The sequence below is a fragment of the Psammomys obesus genome, unplaced genomic scaffold (genome assembly GCF_907164565.1).
Source record: "Psammomys obesus unplaced genomic scaffold, mPsaObe1.curated_primary_1811, whole genome shotgun sequence".
In the NCBI taxonomy this organism is placed as follows: Eukaryota; Metazoa; Chordata; class Mammalia; order Rodentia; family Muridae; genus Psammomys; species Psammomys obesus.
Window position 1 is genome coordinate 1,721,363 of NW_026585895.1, and position 26,358 is coordinate 1,747,720.

The 26,358-nt window shown below is 40.6% G+C and overlaps 1 protein-coding gene across 1 annotated transcript in view; it reads left to right on the forward strand.

Moving 5' to 3' along the window:
• Calcrl (calcitonin receptor like receptor) overlaps positions 1-19,619 on the forward strand; it is a 94,038-nt gene extending 74,419 nt beyond the window's left edge. The window contains exons 9-15 of the mRNA XM_055600820.1: positions 272-398; positions 2,833-2,986; positions 4,467-4,527; positions 4,611-4,677; positions 9,367-9,585; positions 10,170-10,211; positions 16,514-19,619. Coding sequence (XP_055456795.1) covers positions 272-398; positions 2,833-2,986; positions 4,467-4,527; positions 4,611-4,677; positions 9,367-9,585; positions 10,170-10,211; positions 16,514-16,738 — 895 coding nt within the window. The 3' untranslated portion in view covers positions 16,739-19,619. The remainder of the gene's footprint in view (positions 1-271; positions 399-2,832; positions 2,987-4,466; positions 4,528-4,610; positions 4,678-9,366; positions 9,586-10,169; positions 10,212-16,513) is intronic.
• The last annotated feature ends 6,739 nt before the right edge of the window (positions 19,620-26,358 follow it).

A 26,358-nucleotide genomic window follows, 5' to 3' on the forward strand; every position in this document is an offset into this window, starting at 1 on the left:
CAGAATTAAGGAGATTAATTAATGCAGAGTTTTTATACAGGCAAGTTCCCCACCTGTACGTCACCACATCTCTGCAAAAGCAACTCATTTCCATCTGAGTTTTTCTCTAATTAAAATTTTTATCAAGTGAAAATTATAGATAAACAAAATTGATTTTTTCCAAAATTAGAGCAACCTCTAAGAATTGAAAGTGTACTTTATCTGAGTTACATTTAATTAAAAATGCAGGAGCCTTCTGTGGTGTCGGCACACTGTCTCTTTTGTCTTACAGGAGCCTCAGTTGCCAGCGGATTACCTTACATAAGAACCTGTTCTTTTCCTTTGTCTGTAATTCAATTGTAACAATTACTCACCTCACCGCGGTGGCCAACAACCAGGCCTTGGTGGCTACAAATCCAGTAAGTGAAATATGCTGTAGCTTTGAGGATTAGTGGGAAGAGACTTGGGCTGGGGGCTGGTTTCTGATAGAATATGTATGTCCTGAAAAAAATCTTTATGTAAACTTTCGGTTTAACACAGAAAACATAGCTCAGCTATGTTGTGGCCTAAGAAGGCAAATTTCTTCAGTATTTCCACAGCTTCAGTTCATGTCGTAGCTGTGGACTCCAGGTGGCCCTCGGGACTGTGACTACACCAGTTTGTTCAATCCAATTTAAACCGCAATCAGTGCAACTGAGTACCCCGTGAAAGAAAACAATGCGCGTAATGGGAACTTCAAGTTACGTTTTGGTGTCAAGCTTACATTAAACATTAATAAAACCAGAAAGAGAAGGATTTGCATACTTTGTATGTACAGTAACCTTAAACGCCGTTAAAATGAAATGTTAGAGGCTCTCCGTCTCAGTGCACACTGATGAACTCTTCTTCCTATAAGCCATACTTAAAATATATGCTACAGTTATCCATGATGTGTACATATATGTAAACCATACTTGGGTTCAAATACATGTACCCGTGGCAGGAATGTTCACACTTTCAGAGCCATCTACCTCGGCATTGTGGCGAGACTCTGGTTTTGGATTTGTGTGTGTTTGTGTGTGTGTGTATGTGTGTGTGTGCGTGGTGGGTGTGTAAGTGTGTGTTCCTGAGCACATCAGTTGTGTTTCCGGATTATGTTATCCGGTTACTGAAATCAGGGAAGGGAAGGAGTTTCCAACAAGTGGGAAATAACACTCGTGTGTGTTACGTGTGTTTTCAGGGTAATTTACAAAGTTGTAACGTTTTCCCATTGTTTGAGTGTGTGTTTCTGGGTTGCTATCACTGCGTCCTCTCTGAAGCCACTGGGCAGGAAGCAGACCGGGATATAATCAGAATAAAACACTGGCGGCGTTCTGCCCTCTCAGAACGGGTTTCTCCAGGAGGAGGAAGTCTGTTTGTAACACAGCCTGGGTTTCTAGCACTTGGAAGGACGTGCAGCTAATCCACAAAGTGTAAGTTAGGGTACGGTGAAGTTGCTATTTGGAAAAAAGCATTTTCTGATGATGGTAACAGAGCCCTCAACGGAAATGCTTTTCTGAAGTATGTCCTAAATGCTTTTCCTCTCAATAGTTTATATTAATTTTAAATTATCAGCAGAATCAAATTTAATTAGATAAGAATTTGATACCTATATAAATATTGAAGGTTAAATACACTATAAATATGCTCAAATATATGTAGTTAAAAGTTATTTTATCTTTTCAAGACTTGAATGTCATAAAACACATACTACATTATTTAAAATTTAGTAAATGAATCCTTAACACATGTTAAATGAAGAAATGATGTTACAAATATCCTTTAGGAAGGTGTTATTACCTAGAGTAATAAAAATAGAATCATAGTTTTTGTTTAAGGTGCAACTCTGATTAATGTTATATGAATATTTGCAAATATTCTCACTTTTCTACTAGTTTTTTTATCTGTGATGCGTGATAATTTACAGTGCATACCTCACAGAAATATTCAAGAATTTGATTAAAATATGTATAAATGATAATAGTACAAACACTTTAAGGTGACATTTATGCAAATGCTATTCATTTTAGTCCATGATAACTCTAAACTTATTTATCAGGGCTTTCAGTTTCTAATATAATATTTATTTCAAAAAAATGCAGTAAGCACTAACTATATATTGAATTTCAGACTGAAATTCTAACGATTTCCACATACTGCTACATTTATTTACTTTGGTAAGGGAAGACCTGTATCTCTCAGCTCCTTTGTATTTTCTTTATCTGATATTTTGATCTCTAATCTCTATTCTCTAATTCTCTAATCTATAAGAGAAGAGAAAACAGGAACCCTAGAAAAAGAGGAAGCAAACCCACAGTTCTTTATCTGTTATGAAAAATCTCACATATTTTATATCTGGACAATGAGTGGGTTCATTAGAGAATTACTGACCAAGTTTTATTTGTGCTTTTGGTTTGAAAGCTACAAAACTTACCAATAGCATGCATGTTTAATGAAGCACTGATAAGCCTGTCAATGTTTTTTTCTAACAGAAAACAACAACCCAAATCAAAACAATTGTGCAGTGGTGTGTGTGTGGACTGCTACATTCATAATTATGTAACAACTAGAACACACCAGGAAAACTGGTACCAACTAAGCAGAGGGAGATTGTTTTGTTTTGAATATCATATGATTCTTATGAACCGATAGAGTACCTGGTTAACAACTTTAGAGCCATCGTGGGCTGAGTGTTCAAAAGACTGTACGACTCAGTCTTCCTAGAGCGCACAGTTCTGAGTGGGGGACAGAAAATGCCCATGGTTTCAGAAATACGCCGGACGATTGCTTCGCATGTGAATTTCATGAACTAAGACAACCATCTTTCCCCCTCAGGTGAGCTGTAAGGTGTTTCAGTTCATCCATCTCTACCTGATGGGCTGTAACTACTTCTGGATGCTCTGTGAAGGCATTTACCTGCACACACTCATCGTGGTGGCCGTGTTCGCGGAGAAGCAGCACCTGATGTGGTATTACTTTCTTGGCTGGGGTAGGTGCCACTGCCACCACCTGCCTAATCACCTGACTAAGGAGGCCTGTAGCTCTGAGATTTTTCTCATTGCAGTACATTGAAACATGTAAAGAGAGCAAAGCATCACAAAGTCGTGATTTTGCTAGTCTCATTTTGATGAATAACATGATACCTTTTTTATATTTGACATCCCAGTGACGAGTTTATTCTAGATGAATGCATAGTGACTAAAACAATAGAATTAAAAGTCGGGATCTAGTTTCTGCACTTGTCTGAATTTTCTTTTTTCATGTGTAAAATGAGGACATTGGTGCGAAGTAGCTTTAGAGTGCCATCCAAAAAAAATTTAAGATTCTCTCTCTCCTCTCTCTCTCTTTCCTCTTTCTTTCTTTCTTTCTTTCCCTCCCTCCCTCCCTCTCTTCTTTCTTTTTCTTTCTTTCTTTCCCTCCCTCCCTCCCCCTCTCTCTCTTCTTTCTTCTTCTTTCTTTCTTTCTTTCTTTCTTTCTTTCTTTCTTTCTTTCTTCCTTTCTTCTTTCTTTCTTTCTTTCTTTCTTTCTTTCTTTCTTTCTTTCTTTCTTTCTTTCTTTCTCTTTCTCCCTTGGTTTTGAAACAGGATCTTTTTGGCTTGGAACTTGCTATGGAGATCAGGAAGGGTTTGAACGCAGAGATTCACATATCTGCCTCCTGAGTGCTGGGATTAAAGATGTGTGTCACCACATCCAGCCCTGCTGAGATCTCTTTAAACTGCCATTTCATAGCTAAATTTTGGGGGGTCAGTAATTGAACAAATGCATACAAAAGATCTGCTTCTTTTACGTAACCTCTTGGCATTGGGTCACTCGCAAAGCAAACCTGAATCATACTGCTGTGCTTTTAAAGGCCGTTGGAATAATGTGTGTGGGTAAAATAGATAGGAAATGAATTCAATAGGACTAATTTCTGGGGATTTATTTCTTTATGATCTATCAAATGAAAGTGTAGAAATTGAGGTACATTCAAGAAGTATGCATGTACACACACCAAACTGTCAATAGATTCTGATTTTCTCTATACGACATTTCTTCACTTCAGATTTTTCAAGGTCTTGTTGAGAAGCCTGAAAACATGCAGAAATCTTGGTATAGGAAACACATTTTTCTCTCTTCCTTCAGAAAATAACTTACTGCGAATCTTAAAACAATTATCAGTTTAAGCATTTTTCAATTTTTGATATTAAATTTTAGCCAATTTCATCCCACAGAAATTATATGAATACAGAAATTCTTCTAAGGATAGTGACTTAGGCAGCATGTAATATTTTTAATCTCTGCAGTTTTACTGATTCAAAGTGGTGTGACATTCAAACTTGATAGTTTAGCACATTTAGGCAATTACACAGAAAAAAATAGGTGGCTAATTATTTTGCTACTAAGGTGTGTCTGAAGTTTGATCATGACTTCTTGGAGAAGCCCTGTCTGTAAGGGATGTGACCCATTCGTTTCCTTTGCATTCCTTGTAGGGTTTCCTCTGCTGCCTGCCTGCATCCACGCCATCGCCAGGAGCTTGTACTACAATGACAAGTAAGATGTCTTCCGTTTGTGACTTCCATTAGAACTAAGCGAAATGAAAGTCTTCTTTCTAATGTCTTCATTTTATCCCCTAGTTGCTGGATCAGCTCAGACACTCATCTCCTCTACATAATCCATGGTCCGATTTGTGCTGCCTTACTGGTATGTAATGAAAACTCGCTGTTTATCGCGAGTTTTCAGTCATACTTCCTGAATCTCCTCTCCCCACGTCTCAGTCAGAGCTGATGCACTGCGTAACTGAGTAAGCTTTGGCGAAGCTGTGGCGTTTATAATGTAAGCACGCAAGGTAAATGGCTAGTTTGCAAGCGAGGGAGAAGGATCACGAAGAGGCAAGTGTGGGAGCTGCTTTTGCTGCTGAGCTTGTACCGGGGTCAGAGCTGCTCCAACAGAGTTAGACAAATGCTAAGAGTAACTCAGCAAGCACTCGGGCTCTGCCTAGTGGGAAACAGCGGCTGCTCAAACCACAGCCAGGCAGGGAAGCAGCAGCAGCAGCAGCAGCAGCAGCAGCAGAGAGAAATCCTCAGACTTTTTCTCTTCCTGATTTCTTCGTTCCTCTTGCTAGCCAAATACAGTAAATGTCAGAGGCCTGAGTGGTGATACCGCAAATGCTGCCTCTAGGGGAGGAGCAGAACAGAAGCTCTGCTAAGAAGCTGCAACACGCCTCTGCAAGAGGAAGGGGCCAATGAGGAAACAACTTTGTTTGGAAGGAGCAGTGCTTAATGTTTTCTGTAGTTGTGACACATCACTTAATGGATGCAGCAACTGGACATCTTTGAATGTGGTTGTGTTATCAGAAATTTTGTAGAGCCATAATTTTTCTTTTGGGTTCTTATTCTCCTTATTCAAATTTAGAAAAAGACATTAAACAAACAAACAAATCAAGGTCAATGTTATTACAGTTTAAGAGTAAAACAGACAAGCCTTAAATCTCCCCAGCTGGAGGAAGGAAGAGGAGGACGAGAGAAAGACAAGCCTTTTGTAAGCAGCCACATGCAGAAGATGGGAGCTTCAGAGAAAGAGTGAAAAGCCTAGAAGCATCATGAAAAGCATGCTAAGTTTTGGGGAAAGAAATAGAAGGTACAAAAAAAAATTGATGCTCCTTTGAGTAACTCAGAAAAGCAGGCGTTCTCAGTCTCCTCAGGAAGCTGCAAACTTCACATACGGGGAGGGGGTTGGGAAAGAGTGAGTACATTATCTCATTAAGTGGGTAATTATTTTCCCCACCTCGGGATGAATCGGTTTTCCTGAGGGGTGGTACCATGCCACAGTGATTGACAGGTACCATGCCACAGTGATTGACAGGTACCATGAAGTAGACTGTCTCTTAATGTCTTCATTCGGGGACAGAGTTAGACTCAATCTTTCCTGGAGGAAATATCTCTCCCTATTAAGCCTTAAGAGAGCACTAATCCCCAGCCCCAGTGACCTCCAAGTCTACAAGATTCCTGAATTAAGAGTGTTGAAAATCATTTAGGAAATAGTCTGAGACTGATGAATAGACACAATGGAAACCTGGAGTTGCAGTCCCAAAGCTGTCCATCAGAAGAGACTGGTGTCTGGACTGCATTTTGGGTCACATGGTTGTTTATGGTCTCCAGGTAGAGTTCAGAAACCAGAGCTCCATTCTGGCATTCCTCGCCAGGAATCCAAGGCTATGCCCTGCTTCTGGCTGAGGATGAGATGGAATTGTGCATTTGGGGGTCCTTGCTCCTGAGCTGCGGGGCCAGTTTTCCCTCCTGTCCTTTTCAGTTAGAGGGCAACAAAAGTCACAGTTAGCGTTTTGTTATGTTACTTCACAATGAAAATCATCCTTTCCCACTCAGACTTCCTCCTTCACCCCCAGCCCTCAGGCAGGCCCTGCTGAACTACTTTAAGCTACTGCTGAGAAGATGCATTCAGTTTGAGATCTTGGAGATGTCACTTGAGGGCGGAGGGAAGGAGTTGCTGGCTGCCCTTGTGTGACAGTCTTTCTTCTCTGACCCCAGGACTATGGTGATGTGAATGTATCTTGTGGTATCTGCCAGCTATTGCACACCACGCTGTAGTGAAAAACATGTCTCTCAGCACACATCAGTTACCTGTGCTTTTTCATCTTCCAACCATAACCAGCAGCTCAGCTCTGTACACGTCTACACACAAACAACAGTACCTGGACCAGGCGGGTTTCTCAGATACCTTTGTGTCTAAATATATACACACATGTAACCGTAATAATGACAGGGAAAGACGCCATGGATTTGGAAGGGTGTGGGAGGTGTTTGCCTGAGAAAGGCTGCAGGGAAAAGGAGTGTGGGGGAATGATATGAATGAAGCAATCGTACAGAATTCTCAGAAACATAAGCTAAAAAAAAAAAAAAAATCAGGAATTTTTTAATGAGGTCTGGTTTAAGTCAGATGAAATCCAGATAGGGTTCATCTGAAATTTAAAGTTCCGCTTTTGCCTAAAGTAAGACTGTTGTGGGAAATTGTGTAGCGTGTAGGACCCAGTCCACCCTGCTCCAGCTATATAGAGTGGACGCTTACACAAACAGTAGCCTCCTCTTCGGGCCTAGCTCCACGTTTCATCAGAACGACGGCGTCAAAGAACCTCTCTGTAGTTAACTGTTTTTCCTGGAGGACAGATCTAAGCTGCCACATGTCTAACATTTATTAATCAGTGCTTCCTGTATATTAGGATTTTAAAATACTTTGTAATATAATTTATATCTATAACCTATAAATGGATAAACGATCACTTCTAAGTGGATAAAGGTCGTTACCCAACTCTCCCCAGGAAGTGGCAGTAATTTTTATTTAACAAAACCTCTCTCTCTATGTAAGGGGAAACCTATTTAGAGGGGTTAGGAGTACAGCTGGCATGCTGGCTTGGGTCATCTTTCATACCCCACCTGTCAAATGGCCTTCTCTGTATTCATTGCATTCCAATGTCTGTAAACATGTTCTTTCCACAGACGTGCTCTTGTTAGGAGTCTGGTTAGCTATACGTTTTTGAAGTCTGTGTTACATTGCATTAATAGTGGAATAACTTATTAGTGGAATAACTTTATGCTTAATAATTTTCATGACACATGTTAAAAGTGAATAAATATATGTAATTTATTCATGTTGGCTTTGATAAGAGATGGGCTTTAATTACGTCAGTCTTTTAAGGTGTATAGATGTTTGTTGTTTAAAATTTATGATTAGGTTACTAAAGAAAGGAAAATGCTATAGAAGTCAAGGTCAGAGAAAACAAAAAGAAATTAACGGTTTGTTCAATACAACATTTCTGGACTAAATGAGGAATTTTCAATAGGAAATGGGAAAATTTTAGTTTGTATTTAGGTCAATATTTTGCTCAGTGTTAGCTGTAAACCTGATAGCATATAGAATCACCTAAAAGGCCTCTGGGCATGGTTGTAGGTGATTTTCTTAAGTACTTTAATCAATGTGGAAAGCTACAGTTTAATCGTGGGCAGGATCACCTCGCAGCTAGGCAATCCCAGACAGCATGCAATGGGGCGAGGGAGCTGGGCCCCCTCGTGCATTCCTTGCTGCTGATTCTTGACTGGATATAGGGTGTGGGCGGCTGCTGCTGATTCTTGTCACCTTGACTCCCCTCTGTAACAGGCTGTCCCTTGAGCTACGTGCTAAAATAAACGCATATTACTTTGTCAGAGTATATTATCACAGAAGTGGAGAAAAAAATCTAGAGTAGCCATTATAAAAGGAGAGAAAGTAGAGTTTGGAGAAAAAGAAGTGGATGAAAGGGAAGCAAGGACACAGACAAATTGAAATTAATACACCGATAGGACAGATTCTAATTGCTGAGTCAAATTCCATATTTTTTATAGTTCTATGAATCCCTTCAAATCCCTTGGGGAAAGTTGTTACAGCACAATAAATAGTAAATTTATTTATGGAGGTTGTTTGTGGAGGTTGTTATGGGAGGCCAAAGATTCCATCTCTAGCACAGTCTGGGTTGAATATCAGGTGGCTCAGGTGCATGGCTGTCTCTTCTCAGCATCAGGAAGATTACTGTACTCTTGCAGGTACTTGTTATGAGAAATGTTTATATAAAAAGATGTTATGAAGATTATTACAGAAAGAAAGACAAAACAAATATACAAAAATAGCTTTATGGTACAATATATGCTTGGAGAGTACTGGGAACTGATGAAAAGGCGATTCTTTAAAAATTAACATTTGTTGAGGCTGGAGAGATGACCCACAATTAGGAGCACCTGCCGCTTCTTCCAGGGACCAGAGTTCAGTTCCCAGCCTTCATGTTAGGCAGACCACACCTGCCTGTAATTCCTGCTCCATGGATCTAACATCGTGATCAGGCCTCCATGGGAACACATACATGCGTGTGCGCGCGCGCACACACACACACACACACACACACACACACACATGCACACACTCATGCACACACACACTCTCATCCCCCGTCCACTCACCCCCCCCACAGAGTAATAAAAATAAATATTTAAAAATTAACATTTCTTAAGAATCCTTTTTGCTTATAGTATTTATGACCTTGATTTGGAATCATAGACAAATATTAAATATATGGCAAATGAGCTTAAAATGACTCAAATATTTCCTGACTGAATGTGTTCCACAACAATTCTGGCATAACTTTATTTTTCTAAAAGCTAACTTCACTAAAATTCACGTACCTATAAACTGAATAGCATCACTCTGGAAATAGACACTAATATCTTACCAAAATGAGCCCTTAGTTCTTGTACATCAAACAGTCCAAGCTTTCTAGAGCCGGAGTCCTCCTAGGCTTCTGGGTACTGAAGAGAGCTGACTTTCGGTCGCCCTTTACTGTCGTTGTAGGTAAACCTCTTTTTCCTGTTAAACATCGTACGCGTTCTCATCACCAAGCTGAAAGTCACGCACCAGGCGGAGTCCAACCTCTACATGAAAGCTGTGCGAGCCACGCTCATCCTGGTCCCGCTGCTGGGCATCGAGTTCGTGCTTTTCCCGTGGCGGCCGGAAGGAAGGGTGGCGGAGGAGGTGTACGACTACGTCATGCACATTCTGATGCACTATCAGGTGAGGCCCTCCTCCTCGCGGTGCTCCCTGCGTGGGGGCGTGGGGGCTTGGCAGGCCGGCGCCTTCATTCCTGTGCCTTCCCGTGGGCTCTTTTCCTGCTGTTGCTTTGTCTTGCCCAACTGGATAGGACAGTTGCTTATCTTGTTATATTTCACGTTGTTACACATTTTGAATGAATGAGTGAACGATTAGATGTCACTGATACCTGCCGGGAGTGGGAAAATCAGTTTTCTCCAACAGAGCGAGGCTGGGTGTGTCAACCACCCCAGCACAGGCCTCATGGTCACAAGCAGTTTACCAGCACATAATGGACCCCAGGTTTCTGTTTGTGGGTGTGTGTGCACGCTTTTATTTGTGGTTTTTATTTTGTTTCCTTTTTTTTTTTTTTGAGGGAAGATATTATTGTATTGGGTTTTTGTTTGTTTTTTTGAGAGAGAACTTAAAAGTTGGATGGTTAGGGATGGGGAGAGGATCTGGAAGAACCTGGGGTAGAGAAAGAATATGACCAAAATATTTTAAATTAAAAAATTGTTTTAAATAATAAAGGATATAATAAAAACCCAGATAATTCTACTTTTTAACAGGGTCTTTTGGTGTCTACAATTTTCTGCTTCTTCAATGGAGAGGTATGCCTATTGATTCTTCTACTTTTATAATTTATACAATGTTGTTTTAAAATAAATAAACCCCTCTCAAAACAACTATTTCAAGTGCCGATTTTATCATAGAAAAATAACATAAAATTACTTTGTGTAGGCACAGATATTCATCTCAAAAATTGCAGGTAATATTGGAGTTGAACGGTAGGAAAAAGCTAGTCTTACTTCTAAATATTCCAGTGAGTAGTTTCTATTCAGCTACCTCCTTGACCTACAATTAGAAAGTACTGAGTCGGCCAGGTGGTGCTGGCACACGCCTTTAACCCAAGCACTTGGGAGGCAGAGACAGGTGGATCTCTGAGTTTGAGGCCAGCCTGGTCTACAGAGTGAGTTCCAGGACAGCCAAGGCTTCACAGAGCTCAGACTAAAAAGAAAGAAAAAAAATGTACTAAGTCTGGATATTGCTCTGGGAACAGGGCTGGATAATCTTTAACTTCACAGAACATATACTGTCACAAAAAACAGAATTTATTCGTTTTTTCCCCTTCTCTTTTTCTTTTTAAAAATTTTAATTAATTATTTATTTCAATTCATTCACTTTGTATCCTGGCTGTAACCCTCTCTCTCATCTCCTCCCAGTCACACCCTCCCTCCTTCTTCTTCCCCCATGCCCCTCCCCAAGTCCACTGATAGAGGAGGTCCTCCTCCCCTTCCCTCTGACCCTAGCCTATCAGGTCTCATCAGGACTGATTGCATTGTCTTCCTCTGTGGCCTGGCAAGGCTGCTCCCCCTCAGGGGGAGGTGATCAGAGAGCAAGCCACTGAGTTCATGTCAGAGACAGCCCCTGCTCCCTTTACTAGGGACCCCATTGGAGACTGAGTCTATGGGCTACATCTGAGCCGGGGGTTTTAGGTCCTTTCCATGCATTGTCCTTGGTTGGGGTGTCAGTCTCTTCAGGGCCCCAGGTCTCAGTTTTTTTTTTTTTTTTCTGTTGGTCTCCTTGTGGAGCTCCTGTCCCCTCCAGGTCTTTCTGTCTCCCCTTCTTCCATAAGATTCCCTGCTCTCTGACCAAAGTTTGGCTATGAGTCTCAGCCTGCTTCAATACCTTGATCAGTGGAGTCTTTGAGAGGCTGTCTGTGGTAGGCTCCTGCCCTGTTCCCTGCTCCTGATGTCTATCGCATTTCTCTTGTCTCTTTTCCAGTAGGCTCAACTATGCAATCTTTTCAAAGTTTTTATTACAGATACAAAAAAATTAAAACAAGTTATAGTAAAGCAGTAATTAGGAAATTTAACCTAGACTGCTGTGGCACGGTTAGTTTTGCAGGAGGACTTTCTCTTTGAGAGGCTTCGGGAACCTCCCTGGGTGACGCTCCCAGTCATGTGGACATTGTTACTGCAGTTGTTTGGGTGTCCCTGACTTTGATTTTTAACTCTTCCTGACCGGCTTGGCTAGTTTTTATCTGGAGGGTGCTAGAACAGTTGAGCACAGCACAGAGATCTAGGCAGCAACTCAGTGAGAAATGGGCACAGAATAACTGCAAAACCCATCAGCAAACCTCACACGGGAAGCGCATGGACCAGATGGCACAATATATGTGGATATTTTCTATAAAATTAAGTACTGGAAATTACATCTATCTCATGAGAAACTGTAAAGTACTTTTTCCTGGTCTAAGTAAGCATTTACTTTCTTTTTTTCCTCTTTGGAAATAATCAAATTAATTGTTTAAAGTTAAAATTAAAGTATATGTAATCAAACATATAGCTATTATATTACATTTATTTCTAACACTGTGTGTAAGAGTGGGCTATAGCTGAGCGCTGTCAAATGTAGCTCTTGAGTTCTAATATGGGTCGTGTCTCTGCAATTCCACCTTATACACAGAATGACTGTTTTCCTCTAGCGGCTGACACTTGTACACAGAGAATGCAACGAGAAAGGACAGATAAGCCACCTGACAGGGAAACTCACGCAGCCTTTAGTACGTGCGTACACGCATGCGCTCACTGAGGCCACACCGGTTACATGTTGATGAGAATGATAGGAACACACCTCAAAGAGCATGCCTGAAATACGGAAGCTGTGCTCCTTTGCCATAGAAACAGATTGGTGTGGCTTTTACCTAGTTACATCATAGTCACCTGTAAGCCAGGAGTTGAAGAGGGTGCCGCAGGGGAGGGGGTGGTGGAAAACGAACAGGTGTTACCCTCAGACTCTGGAGACGCTTCTTTCTTCCTAGAAGTTACCTTTTAGGGAAGACCTGGAGCCAAGGGAAGTGTATTTGTCCTCATAAAAGAGCAAGAAAAGCAAGTTATTTGCACTAATGTTGGAAAGGTGAATGTGAACTTCTCCTACAATACCCACCTAACCACATCCTGAGAGCCGTGTAGCTCCATTGCTGTGCTGGCCGGAGAACTCACTGCTCAACGAAAAGCCATGCAGAAACGGGAGCCTCAGGCACGCTGCAATCTAAGGTTCAAATTGGCACTCTCCTTCAGAAACAGTGTCCAGGGAATACGGAAGTTCCTGCCTTACACTCCCGCTGTCCCTTATCTGTGTAAACAAGAAAGACGGGACCTTGTTCTTCTGCCATGCCTTAAATTGAGGAAATTTTGGCATTGGAAAATTTTAATAACAAGAAAACCTTTGAACTAGGTTGTTGCCAAATTCTCAGCTCATCACAACATCGTTAATATCTGTCCCTTGTCCTGCCTGGGAGACAGTCCCTGGTGGAGATGATTCATCCCTCACTGTGGAAACGCTGTAATTTCTCCCTTTTGTCTCTTTGCCGCTTGCATTTTCCCACCCTGTAACATGAAGCAATGGCTGCCAGGTTCAGTTTGTGTGGTTCCAAATATGTCATGTTTTTGTTAAGATCTTTTGCTTTGTCTTAGTTTCCTACTCGCCCTTCACGTTAGGTCAAGTGGCTTGCTTCTGCCCAATATCTGCACTTGCATTTGACTCTCTGCTGAGTTTATTTGTGAAGCAAGCATGTACTTTCCTCTGAGCATTTCTTGCTAGTTAACTGTAGTTTGACAAGTAGGCAGGCCACTCAGCCCCTTTCCATTCCAGTAAAAATAGGCTTGGGTAGCATCAACAGGGGGCTCTGGCCATCAGAGCCAGCGAATCAGAGCCAGTGAATGTGACATCGATGCATTGCAAGCATTTCATCAACTGAACAAAAAAATGTTTGAGAAGCCTTAACTCATTCTGTAAAGAAAAATGGGTATTTTCTTTATAACTATCATATTCTTAAAATTTGATTTAGATTAAGGAGCATTGTTTGATCCTTATCATGTATGAATGTGCATATATTATGCTAAGCATTTGATTTAGCATAAAGCTCTTACATAAACCAGTGAAACCATATTCATATGTGCCCAGCCACATATTTTTCATTTTTCCCATTTAAAATTATTGATTGTCTAATTTAATACTCTTCTTAAATTAGAGGAAAAAGTTAAGAACGTAACATTCTTACCACACAAGGTTGTAAAGACCACTGGTCTTTAATTAGATTCATTTTTTTTTAAACTTTGGTAAGTAATAACCCACACTTCAGGACATAGTCCTTTCTGATGACTTCTTCACTCAGAAGAAACAAGTTGATGATCATAATCATAAATTGTTCAAGGACAAACATCTAACAGCTCATGTTCATTTTGACCTCTGGGATTTGGCTAGTTTTTCTCTTAGAACTATCAGTTCAAGGACCTCACGATGGCTATCTTCCAGTTGGCATCCTTTCAACACTGGTCTGGAATATTTTATGGAAGATACATCCGACTTCCATTCAAGTTGAAGCTATGCAGTTCCAGTCTCTAATTAGTCTAGCATCCATAATAAATGAAAAATATAAATAAATATCAGACTAAAATACTTACTACCCAGAATAGTTACATAACTGTTCAAAAGTATATCTTGTTAAAATCTCTGAATGTTTACTTAAACACACCCTTGAAGGCCACTGTAGTTACTGTTTGCTTGCATTTTTGAAGACATCATATGCATAATTAGCAAGTTATGTTAATTTAAATCTTATTTGTTGAGTTAGAATTCATAAACCATGAGGGAGGCAAATAGTAATTTTGTGCAAGATAAATATATAATTATTCTATAAGTCTTTTATTTATATAGTACTTACATGAATATACATTAGCTTTTAGTACCAAATATAAAGGAATGGTTCAAAATTGCTGAAGTTTTTAATGATATATTTATAACTGAGTTTATAGCTTTTACTTATATAGTAACATTAAATGGATATTTCAGTAATTAATTCTGAATTACATATAAGAAATGAATGACCCCATTTTTTTCTTTTTTTTGACCATTCATTTTTCTTTACTACTAAAACATGAAAGAAGACAGGAAACCTTCTGTTTTTATCTTACGTGGTAGCAGAGAAGAGACTTGAAAGTACCCCAAAGCTGTAGTCTCCACGAATCTTGGGCACACATGGGTTACACACCAGCGATGGGGCAAATACTTTACGCCTGAAAGTGCCAGGCTCCAGTCAGACTGCACACACCACATTCTGGAATAAAGATGACATCATCCAAGACGGAGACTCTCACGAGTTTAAGGATTCAGCTTGAAGGAAGTCTTTCTAGTGGCCTAAGTTTAATCAGAATCGGAGCCATCATATCCGACATAACTAGCCATAATCTGGAATTTCGGTCAGGGAAAGCATTAAACTCCACGTCTGTTTTAAGAAAGAAAGCTACAGAGGAAGAGGAGGTGGAGCTTAGAGCTCTTGCTGCGCCTGTGCACGCAGAGCACCAGGCTCAGGCCCCAGCACCCAGCGATACCTCAAGAACATCTGTAGCTACAATTCCAGGCACCCAAAAGCCTCTTCTGGCCTCGCTGTGTACCAGGCTCGCACACATGTGATACGCTTACAAACATTCAGACAAAACATTTACATACATAAAATAAAAGTAATACATTCTTGAAAATATTAAAAAGGAAAGAAAGACAAGATACGCAGAAGCGGAGAAGTAACATCCCTACACAATTTTTGCAATAACTTTTGTCCAGTCTAACGCATTGCATTATTTTAGGTTTGTTAAGTCAAATGCCTTGTTATTTCAGAAAGTAGCACCATTTTTAGTGTACACAAATCATTCACTAAATCCTACTGCTAGTGATGATAATTTTCCCTGTGTCCCTATATTCTTTTAATGTACGTATTTCTCCAATCCCTAAACGCTGTCAGTACTTAGACTGTTATTTTATTAAGTTACTGGTGTAAAACCAGATATACATATTATGTTGTTTGGGAAAGGCCTAGATGAATTGTGTTTGACAAGAACACACACACTACATGCAGGTTACTAGACCTTTAAATTCAAGACATGGAAGATGGGGGGAGAAAGGCCTGGAGTGGACAGGAGATCCACAGGGAGACTGATAGAGCCAGAAAATCTGGGCACAGATTTCTTTGCAAAGACTGATAGATCAACCAAGAAACATGCATGGAGATAAACTAGAACCCCTGCTCAGATGTAGCTCATGGCTGCTCAGTCTCCATGTGGTTTCCCTAGTAAGGGGAACAGGGGCTGTCTCTGGCATGAACTCAGTTGTCTGCTTTTTGATCAACTCCCCCTGGTGAGGTGGCCTTAATAGGCCACAGAGAAAGAGGATCCAGACAGTCCTGATGAGACCTGATAAGCTAGGGTCAGATAGTAGGGGAGGAGGACTTCCCCTATCAGTGGACTAGGGGAGGGACATGGGGGCTGGGATGTGAGGATGGGACAGGGAAGAAATGAGGAAGGGGGTACAGCCAGGATACAAAGTGAATAAATTGTAATTAATAAAAAAAATAATAATGATAATAAAAAATTAAAAAATAAATTCAAGACATGGAATAAAAATAATAAAATACTTTTTGATTTAATTAATCAAAAGTACAGATTAATTGCACTGTGTTCCCTAATGTGAAAGTGTTTTACCTAAAATTGGTGTGCATGTGTATGCGTGGTACTAGGACTGAATTCAGGGCATCACACTTGCTAAGCAAGCAACCTACCAAGGAGCTAAGTATTTCTCTCTCTCCCTCCTTTTTATTGGGCACCAGCTGTCAGCAGGCCTGAACTTATTTAATACTGCCACGCAACAGGCTCTGACCATGCAGTACCCTGCCTCAGTTTCATGGGTAGCTACAACTACAGACCAGGACCACGTGGTCTTCCTCTTACTCCTCTTACTTGAAACAAACGAACAACAAACACCCTTTCTACAGAACATTTTGCTGTGCCTCAACTAGAATAACGTCAACTCCACTAACAGGTTGTTCTTACTGTTCCTGTCTCTTGTCAATTGGTAGGTTCAAGCAATTCTGAGGAGAAATTGGAACCAATACAAAATCCAGTTTGGAAATGGCTTTTCCCACTCGGATGCTCTCCGCAGTGCTTCCTACACGGTGTCAACCATCAGTGACATTCCTGGATACAGCCACGACTGTCCCACTGAACACTTGAACGGGAAAAGCATTCAGGATATTGAAAATGTTGCCTTAAAAACAGAAAAAGTGTATGACCTAGTTATGTGAAAATACAGAGATCTCACCTGATCTGTGCCACACGAAGCTATGATATGATAGTCGGAAGGTTTGATAGCAAGTGTTGTGTTGATAATGTTTAACAGTCCCCTCTCTCTCAGTGGGGAAGGCCTCAATCCACACCACTGGCCAGTAAATCCTCCCACTGTAGCTGATTTCAAGTTACCAACCTGACACCGCCGGCTGTGGAACTGGAAAGAAAGAAAGAAAGCACAATCAACTCTTGGGAACAGACATGCCTTGGAAACCACAACCCTGCATGAGCTCACAGACGGATGACCGCACGCTCACACACGCACAGAGCAGCGTTCTGCTCTTCTCGCCTGAGGAGACCTCACTCTGTCTTACAGACACGAGAGGACAGTTTGTTTTTTGTTTGTGGTAAAACTCTGTCCTATTGACATTTGGTAGCTGTGGATGGTTTGCTCAGAAAGACTCCTACCCTCTTTAGAACTTCCCCAATGGACTACACGAGGTTCATTATTTCTGTCACCTCATGCTCTTCTCTTTAAGAGAAGCGGCTGAGCAGAACTCCCACGGGCTTCTCAGTTGCTGCTACATACACTTGTATCCTGTGGCATATCCGTTTTGACACTTGGTGAGCAAAATCTACAATATACAATCCCTTTCTGAATCACTAGGGAGATATATTGGTAGAAGCTACAAATACTTTTGTCAGCTACTTTTTTTTTTTTAATCTTACTGCATGTGTGGGAGGAAATCAATTTTCCTGAATCTGTAAATAGAGACTTTGGCCTTTCCATTTCTACTGTGTAGACAAGTGATCAATCATTTCACATGAAGGATTTCTTTTTATCTTGAAAATCTGAGAGAGAGAGAGCTTTTGTACAAATGAACCTGTAAATACTGTCAGTTTATTTTATTGTTTCAATTCAAAACACAACTTAGGTAACTGTTTTAAAGCAGATAGATAATGCAACATCATAGGCGATGTGGTTTCTGATGCCGTGTCTGTGCTGACTGCGTAGTGAATAGAGCCCTCAAGTCTGCATTTGGCAAATATTTTAAGGACAACCAGACGCCAGCATCAGAGGTTTAAGAACTAAAAACAAACTCCAGAAACATGAATGATCAGCCAGGAAATATTTATTTTAAAATGCAAAACCATAATCATATAGCACATTATCTTCGGTGTGCTCATGTATTGCTTCTTCCATTTTGATGACAACGCATTCAAATCCAGAACATTGGAACAACCACAGTTGTTCACAGAAATGCTAGTCTGCCATGTGTGGACTTCAGTTCACTAAAATATAGCTTTTCTGACTTTTACTAAGGGAAGATATGAGGTCTTGAAAAAGACACAGGTTATTATTATTTTTTTTAATGAACCACAGAGGAATTTTCTCTTTGTAATACTCACTGTTTTAGCATTTCAGTAGACTACTGTGGGCGACAGTACAAGTCAGGGAAAAACTTGGCCTTGTCATTGAGGAGAAACTGTCAGGCATTTAGGTAATAATTAAATTAAGACAGAAGAACGCATTGCTCATGAGATAAAGTGGCATTCTAAATGGATTTAGTTTTTCTAATGTTGCTTTCTTCTGGATTTTCTGAGGAACAAGATTGACTTAAGTTAGGAAAAGTCATTTTGGGGAAAGTCACATGTATGTGTCTTTTTGAAGTGTTTCAGTCATGTTACAATGGACGAAAGTAATAATTTAGTTATCACCACTTGTGTCTCAAGATAGCGAATTCAGAAGTTCAGAAGTTGTTTGAAGTTGTTAAGGAAAACAATTCAAGTTATCAAGAGCTGACATATCAGCTGATCAGGTAGATATATTTGTAATTCATTTATATAGGCACAAGGTATTACTAAGTTAGTTTGAATTTTGTGGATTTCATGCAAGCCATCACTAAAAAGGATTGCAGGCCGTTCTGAACTTGCAACTGCCTAAACTGTACAGAACTTCCTTTTAATACACTCAAATTTTAGCTATTTATTATTCAAAGGCACAGATTTATATCTTTGCTGACAGTGTTCATGAAGGTTCTGCATTCTTCCAAACAAACTGTCAAGCATTCACCATAAATGACAGTGGAGAAAGCTGAACTACTAGAGAACACAATTAAGGAGTATTATAATTTGTAACTTTATTATTCTTTTATCCTACTGAACGTAGCTGAGATTTCTTTACTGCCGACATCTACTGTGGCATAATCCTCAGCCATATCCATCTGAGATCAGCCAGTATTAGTTTTTGTAATAATATTTTGAAGCTAGAATTCTCTAAAGCTCAAGTGCCAATTAAAATCTTTCTGTGTTGCTTGTAAAAAAACAAAATATGACATTTTTTAAACAAAACTTCTCTGGTGCCTAAAAACCAAATTTTTTTTTTTGGGGGGGGAGGGGAGATTTCTAGCTTTTTAACAGTTAGATGTATCCTTTCTCTGTAATTATTTGTTAAAGTCATGGCAACATTTTAGAAGTGACTTTGTAATCCCGGAGTTCAGCATTTGTTCAGCTATAACAAACTGTACACAGTTTAATAGTCCTCTCTGCGTTGTTCTCGCTGTTAGATATTTTAATGTGAATCTGTCTCAATTTCTTTTGTGTTTTAATTTGCGCATAGAAACATTATCTGTAAAACATATTCGAGCTGTTCCAGTCACTTCAAAGAGCTCCTGTTACATCTACTTAAATCTCTATTTAGATTTTATGAGAATATTAAAGTTGCAAGTTAACACTGAGTTTTCACTCATCTTCCTGGACTACAGAGTAATTCAGTGTCTCACGAAATTCTTGCAGGAATTAAAGAAATACCTTGCAAAATAAATGATGATGTCTTTATTCCTCTCTTTAAAGACTTCAATAAACTAGTAAGTGAATTTAATAAATTAATTTGAAAGATGTGAATTTGTTTTCCATGCTAAAACTATAACATGCACAAACAGGAGTCCTGTTTGTCATGTAAGAAGAGGAAAGACCTTCTCAAATAGGAACATTTTTAGTGTATTTTTCTTCTCTCTGCACTGTATTCCAAGGAGTGAGTTTTTGTTAAATCCCAAAAATAAAAAGAATGAAAATGCCTACATAATATTAAAAAAAAAAAAGAAATGGTCATAACCTCACCCGCCCCCCAAAAAAACTTTAACATTTCAAAGATTTTGTTTGACTAACGATGGAACCAGTAACATGTCAAAATTATTCCAAGCAGAACTTAAAATACCACGTATGCTTGAGAATACAAAAACCCTGAGGTGAATATACAAAATACTATGTTTAAGAATTGTAATCAAATGCCCTGTGTGGTGGTGCATGCCTTTAATCCTAGCACTTGGAAGGCAGAGGTAGGCAGTTCTCTGTGAGTTAGAGGCCAGCTTGGCCTACAGAGTGAGTTCCAGGACAGCCAAGGCTACACAGAGAAACCCTGTCTTGAAAAACAACAACAACAAACAGAAATAATAAAATATATTTACTGATAAAATTAAGCAAAACAGTAAATACAATAGACCACACTCAGAAGAGACGGGATGACATTAAAATAATATGTTAATATTGATGTAGAGTTCAAAAATAACATAAATCTTACAGAAGACAAAAATGCTTACATTTAACAAAGATGCAAAAACAAAAATATCCCCAGAGTATTTTGAGCTATTCAGTGGTAAAAGTTTAGAATACAATGGAGCTTGCGGCCTTGCCAGGCCACAGAGGAGGAGGATGCAGCCATTCCTAATGAGACCTGATAGGCTAGGGTCAGAGAGAAGGGGAGGAGGACCTCCCTATCAGTGGACTAGGGGAGGGACAAAGGGAGAGAAGAGGGAGGGAAGGAGACGAGAGAGGGGGCTACAGCTGGGATACAAAGTGAATAAATTTTAATAAATAAAAATAAATAATATAAAAAAGATATAATGAAACTAACTAGGCAGGTCATATACTGCTCAATGCGTTTTGAAACTGCTACCTCCGAAGTTACTCATTTGTAAGAAAAACAAAGAACACAATACAAAACAAAAGGCAGAGTGTGCTGCCTAATAACAAATGCTAATCCATACACAAATGAAGTTAACATTGTTATAGCTGAGATTATATTATTGCATCATAAAATAAATTGAAGTCTACCAGCTGTTCCAAGCATATACTGTTCCAGAAGCACACTGAGAATATTGTAATATGAAATGGAATTTCTCCAGGCAGGTTTTACCATTTCCATGGTATCTGACAATCTAATATCTTTTAGCTTACTTTTTAATTGAAAATTTAACTACCACACACAGTGGTAGGTTTAAATTTCAGATAAAATTTGTTTTTGTTGGTTCTCCTCCCCCACAGTCTTACTCATCTTCCTCCCCGCCTCACCCTGTGTCCTCCAACCTTCCATCGCTCTTTTTGCCTTAATGTCATGAAAGTGTTGTTGCCCCTTTCCTGGACACTTCGTTTTTTCCCCTCCTGATGTTCTTAGTTTCTTAGTCTGTACCTGCACTGACCACTACCTACACACACACACGTAGACATTATAAGCTGAGATTTGGCTGTGAAAGAGAATATGGAGGTTTTGTCCTCTGAATTTTGGTTACCTACGCAATAGACCACTTTCCAGGTGCATCTGTCTTATTTTGTCATTTCACTTTTCCTTGTGGAAGAATAAACTCATATGTGCTATGTTTTCTTTATCCGCTGGTCCGTCAGAGCACATCTAGGCTGGTTCCATTTCCCTGCTGCTACAAATAACGCCTTAAGAAGCATAGATGCATGAGTTATGAGACAGAGTTTTTGGCTGTTTATCAGGACTGGTAGAGCTGGGTCACGTGAGCCCAGGTATAGCTAATGTTCTGAGAATACACCATAATGGCTTCCACAGAACTGTAGCAGGACAGTGCATAAAGCTTCTTGTCAGCACTAACATCTTTGCACATTGCTGCTTTGTTTTGAGTTCATGAAAACTACAAACTACACAAATTTACAACATAGTTTATAGAAGCAGATGCAGTTACTTAAAAAGTTGTTGAATTAACTCTGGTTTCATCTCTCTTAATTACAATGAAATGGTTTGTGTTCCAACTGGAGACCATTTCAAAACCCCCAGCTGACCCAGAGCCAGCTCCTCCCTTGGATCAAGAGTAACACGCTAGTCTCCAAAAGTTTTGTAAACATTTACCTCAGCTTACAGCTTGGAGGAGCAAAGGACGAAAACAGACCAGCACAGGCATCCTCTCTTCTGTCTCGTTTTGTCCCGTGTGGAGCGTGTGGGCCGCTTGTACATGTGTGGTCACGAGCTAGGTGCCAAGAGCTCTGCGAACTGCGCACTCCCGGCTGCACCGCCAGGCTGCAAAGAGAAAACACACATGCTGAACCAAGGTCTCACTGCAGCCCAAGGGCCGGGGAGTCCCCTTGCTTTTCCTCTGCTTTCCTTCATTTTTGTTTTTCTCTTTATGGATTTTGTAATTGCTATTATTATTTTATTTTTCTGTTACAAATGTTTGATGATCCATGTCTGTATGCCGAGGGCACTTTTGTAGCGGGAGTTTGTGTTCTGTGATTAACACATCTTCTATAAATTCAGGCTAAACATATAGTTTATCTAAGAGTTTAAATGTGTTTTCTTCCAGCCATGGCATCAGTTCTGGTTTGGAATTTGTAGTTCTAGCACTAGATGCATGGAAGGAAAACTGGAAAGAGGGCTTGTCTTTTGTTGTTGGGCTTGCACTGGCTTGGTGTTTCTTCCTGTGCTGAGAAGCGATCAGAACCAAGGAAGCAGGTCTTCCTAGGGCTTAAGTGTTACCATTTCCTGGACCACATCGACTCCAAATGTTCCAGCCCAGTGGCCTTTGCTCACAGAGGTAGAATGTGAGGTTTTGGTGAATTTTCCTTCCTGGTGATGGGTTGTGTATTGTCTATGACCACCCTTAGTTTCTCAGGAATGACCTGAGAATGAAGGTACTTTTCAAAGGCCGGATAGTAGCTTACACCAAATTAGCACATTTATGTACAAGTCTCCAAGGACTTTGAGATTTCTAAAAATTCTAAATTTGAAACTAATTTTCTGGGGTGTTAAAATTATTTGAAAAAGGGAAAACAAAAACTTGCTGAATTGCCTTGTAGATTTTTGTTTATACACTTGACATCTGTTAAATATGTAGGCTTATATTTAGCCTCTTGCCTGAGACATCAAGACTAAGGAAGAGCCTGGGTGTGCACGTTAAATAATAGTGTCTTGGTTTTCATAATGCATAAGTATCCATACTCGCCTACTAATCCTTTCTTGCCCCAAGTTGAAAAGAATTTTAAATAGTAAAATATTCTTTTATCTAAGCCGTAGGTTTTCCATGCCTCTAATGTGTATTATAGGTTTAACCTCATACATGTTGTTTTCAACAAGTCAAATGTCACAATTCTTAGTGATAATATCAAGCCAGCTATTTTACTATTTTTCATACTACTAGTCAAATATTACACCTATGAATCTTTTGGAACCCACTGATGTCTTTAAAGTAACTAATTTTTTGTGACTTATTCAATAAACCTGTGAGAGTCCCTGCAGAAATCATGAGCTTCTCTGTCAGATTACGAAGTCTATCTACACTGCTTTTCCAAAGTTCATTTCAGGCTTTTTCTTCCATTAAAACAATAAATATTCTTTAAATTAAACATCAAAGTTTTTGTGTCCTAATTTATTTTTCTTAATTATCTGAAAGAAGATTTGCCTTACCCAAGGGCAGCAATCCTGTCCGGTAGCTGCGTGAGCCCTTCTCTCTGCCCGGTTGTCCAGAGGTGGGTTATCATGGATGAGTTACAGAAGCAGGCGTAAATTTAACTCCTCTTCCTCCTATAAAAATGCATCCACGTTTGTTCCAGACAGATTGTCCTGACGTCCATCTTTCCTAAATTGCCCATCTGTTCACGTACCTGCCTCCCGCAGCGGAAACAGAGCCCTCAGCACACTGTACAGCAAGCGAGGGAGCCGATCCTGCTAGCGCCAAGTGTGCGGACACCTGCAAGGCCGTGGGGTCCCCGGGGCACAGCGGTTTCTGTTCACCTCATCATGGTTGGTTTCTGGCTCCCTGGCAGCCGTGTCGCTCAGACGCTCACTCTCCTTCCCCGTGTCCTCACAGCCAGTCCCTTACCTTCGTCCTAGGCTGCGCTGCCTGCTGCATGTGATGAGAGTTTCTCATATAGCGGCTACGCGATAAATACCTGCGTTAGTTCTCTCGTCGGAAACGCAGTTAGTAAGTGGCAACTTAATGAGCTTTTGAAAGCTTTAGTTCCTGTTACACTGATTATTATTAAGTTGAAATTAGTTAGTGCCCATTTCAGGCTCTGATTGGTACAGACAAGAGACAAAATAGAAGAAAATATAATAAAGTGCTCTAGAGGCCTTCTTACCATCCCCTTAACCAGAGTTTGAAGAAAGTACCGGAAAAACAAAACGAACTGGAAGAGAAACAAACAAACAAACCATGGTTTGAAAGCAGCTACTGGGCGAAGGAACTGACAAAAGGCGGGAAAACAAACAAATTACTGCTGTGCAAAGCCACCAAGTGTAGGCATGTCCTTTTCCTCACTGCCTATTGTCTCTTTGTTTTTGTACTGAAAGCAGTTCCCCCCCTTTCTACTCTGCTATTTCCTGTTTGGAGAGCCTGTCTGCAGTAACTGAGATGGAAAGAAACTTTTTTCTGGCCAGTTCATTCATCTGATACCCGCATTCAGCCATCACGCATGGCAGCCAGGTCCGCTTGGCTCCTTGCGTCTTCTGAGCTATGGCTGGTAAGGCCAGCGCAGAGCCCAGACTGCATCTGACCTTCGCTTGTTTTTATGATCTTCAAATATCCATTTCCGCAGATGGGGCTGGTTGTGACCACAAAAAGGAACGGCCTGAAATGTACCACCTCTGAGGGGTCCCGGGGTGCCAATGAATGAGCAAGCCAGCAAGCAAAGACTTGCGAAGCTCATAGGCAGGGATTTAAAGCTGTGGTGAAAAAGACCATGAGTGCTGAGGCAGGAAACTTCCGGCTGACAGTGATGGTTTCCAACCAAGTGCTTGATCAGGCCTGCTGCAACTGCTGAAGGTGCCCGGAGGGCTTATTCCACATCTTCCAGAAAACACCTGAGTCACAACCCGTCCTGTTGTGTCACAGCGAACCACACTCGTCACACTGCAAGAGAAGCATCTTTTACATGGACTGAAACTGTTTCTTGAGAGGGTTCCCTGCCCCCCAGGGACTAATGGATAGAAATCAGAGAGTCCATGAACTTGGATGCAAAGAAAACTCGCACTGTTGGTTTGCTCAACTGGCTAAAACTTAAGACCCCACTGTGAATACAGCCCTAATAATAAACTGGCTGTATCAGGGTCAGTTCTTTTTTGTTTTTATAAACCACAGATGTGGTGCCATGGCAGAGTGACTGCAGAGGTCCACCTGGAAAACCTTTGCTCATCAGCATTTCAGAGCAATGGCCGGAGTTAAACTGGCCCACAGAGTGACTGTGTAACAAAGGAGAAGGGTGGTGTTGGATCACAAATCTCTTTTTTATTTTATTTTTATGAATTATTCACTTTATACCCCAATTTTAGCCCCCTCCCATGCCTCCTCCCGGTCCCTCTTTCCCCCAAATCTGCCTCCCATAGTCCACAGAAAGGGGGAGCCCTCCTCCCCTACGATCTGAACCAACCTATCAAGTCTCATCAGGACTGCCTGCACCCTCTTCTTCTGTGGCCTGGCAAGGCTGCCCAGACAGGGGGAGTCAGAGACTGCCCCTGCTCCCCTTACAATAGGTCCCACATGGAGACTGAATTGCCTATTGGCTACATGTGAGCAGGGGGTCTAGGTCCTCTCTATGCATGGTCCCTTGGGTGACGCATCACTCTCTGCAGCCCCCTCAGCCCAGGTTTGTTGGCTCTGTTGGTCTTCCTGTGGAGCTTCCATGCCCTCCGGGTCCTTCTGTCCCACCACTCTTCCGTAAGATTCCCTGCGCCCCACCCAAAGTTTGGCTGTGAGTCTCAGCATCTTCTTCTATTCCCTGATGGGTGGAGTCTTTCGGAGGACATCTATGGTAGGCTCCTGTCCTGTTCCCTCTCTTCAACTGCTTCCAATATCTATTCTATTCGGCTTTCTGAATGAGAATTAAGCATCCTCCCTATGGCTCTCCTTGTTACTTAGCTTCTTTAGGTCTGTGTATTGTAGTATGATTATCCTGTTTGTACATTTAAAATCCACTTATGAGTGAGTATATACCATGTGCGTTTTTCTGCTTCTGAGTTACTTCACTCAGGATGATCTTTTCTAGTTCCTACCATTTGTCTCTGCAAATTTCATGATTTCTTTCTTTTTAATTGCTGAGTAGTATTCCATTGTGTGAATGTACCACACTTTCTGTATCCATTCCTCAGCTGGGGGACATCTAGGTTGTTTCCATATTCTGGCTATTATGAATAAAGCTGCTACGAACATAGTTGAGCAAATGTCCTTGTTGTATGTGGAGCATCTTTTGGGTATATGCCCAGGAGTGGTATAGCTGGGTCTTGAAGTAGAGCTGTTCCCAGTTTTCTGAGAAACTTCCAGATTGATTTCCAAAGTGATTGTACAAGTTTTCACTCCTACCATCAATGGAGGAGGACTCCTTTCTCCAAAAGGAGAAATAAATTATA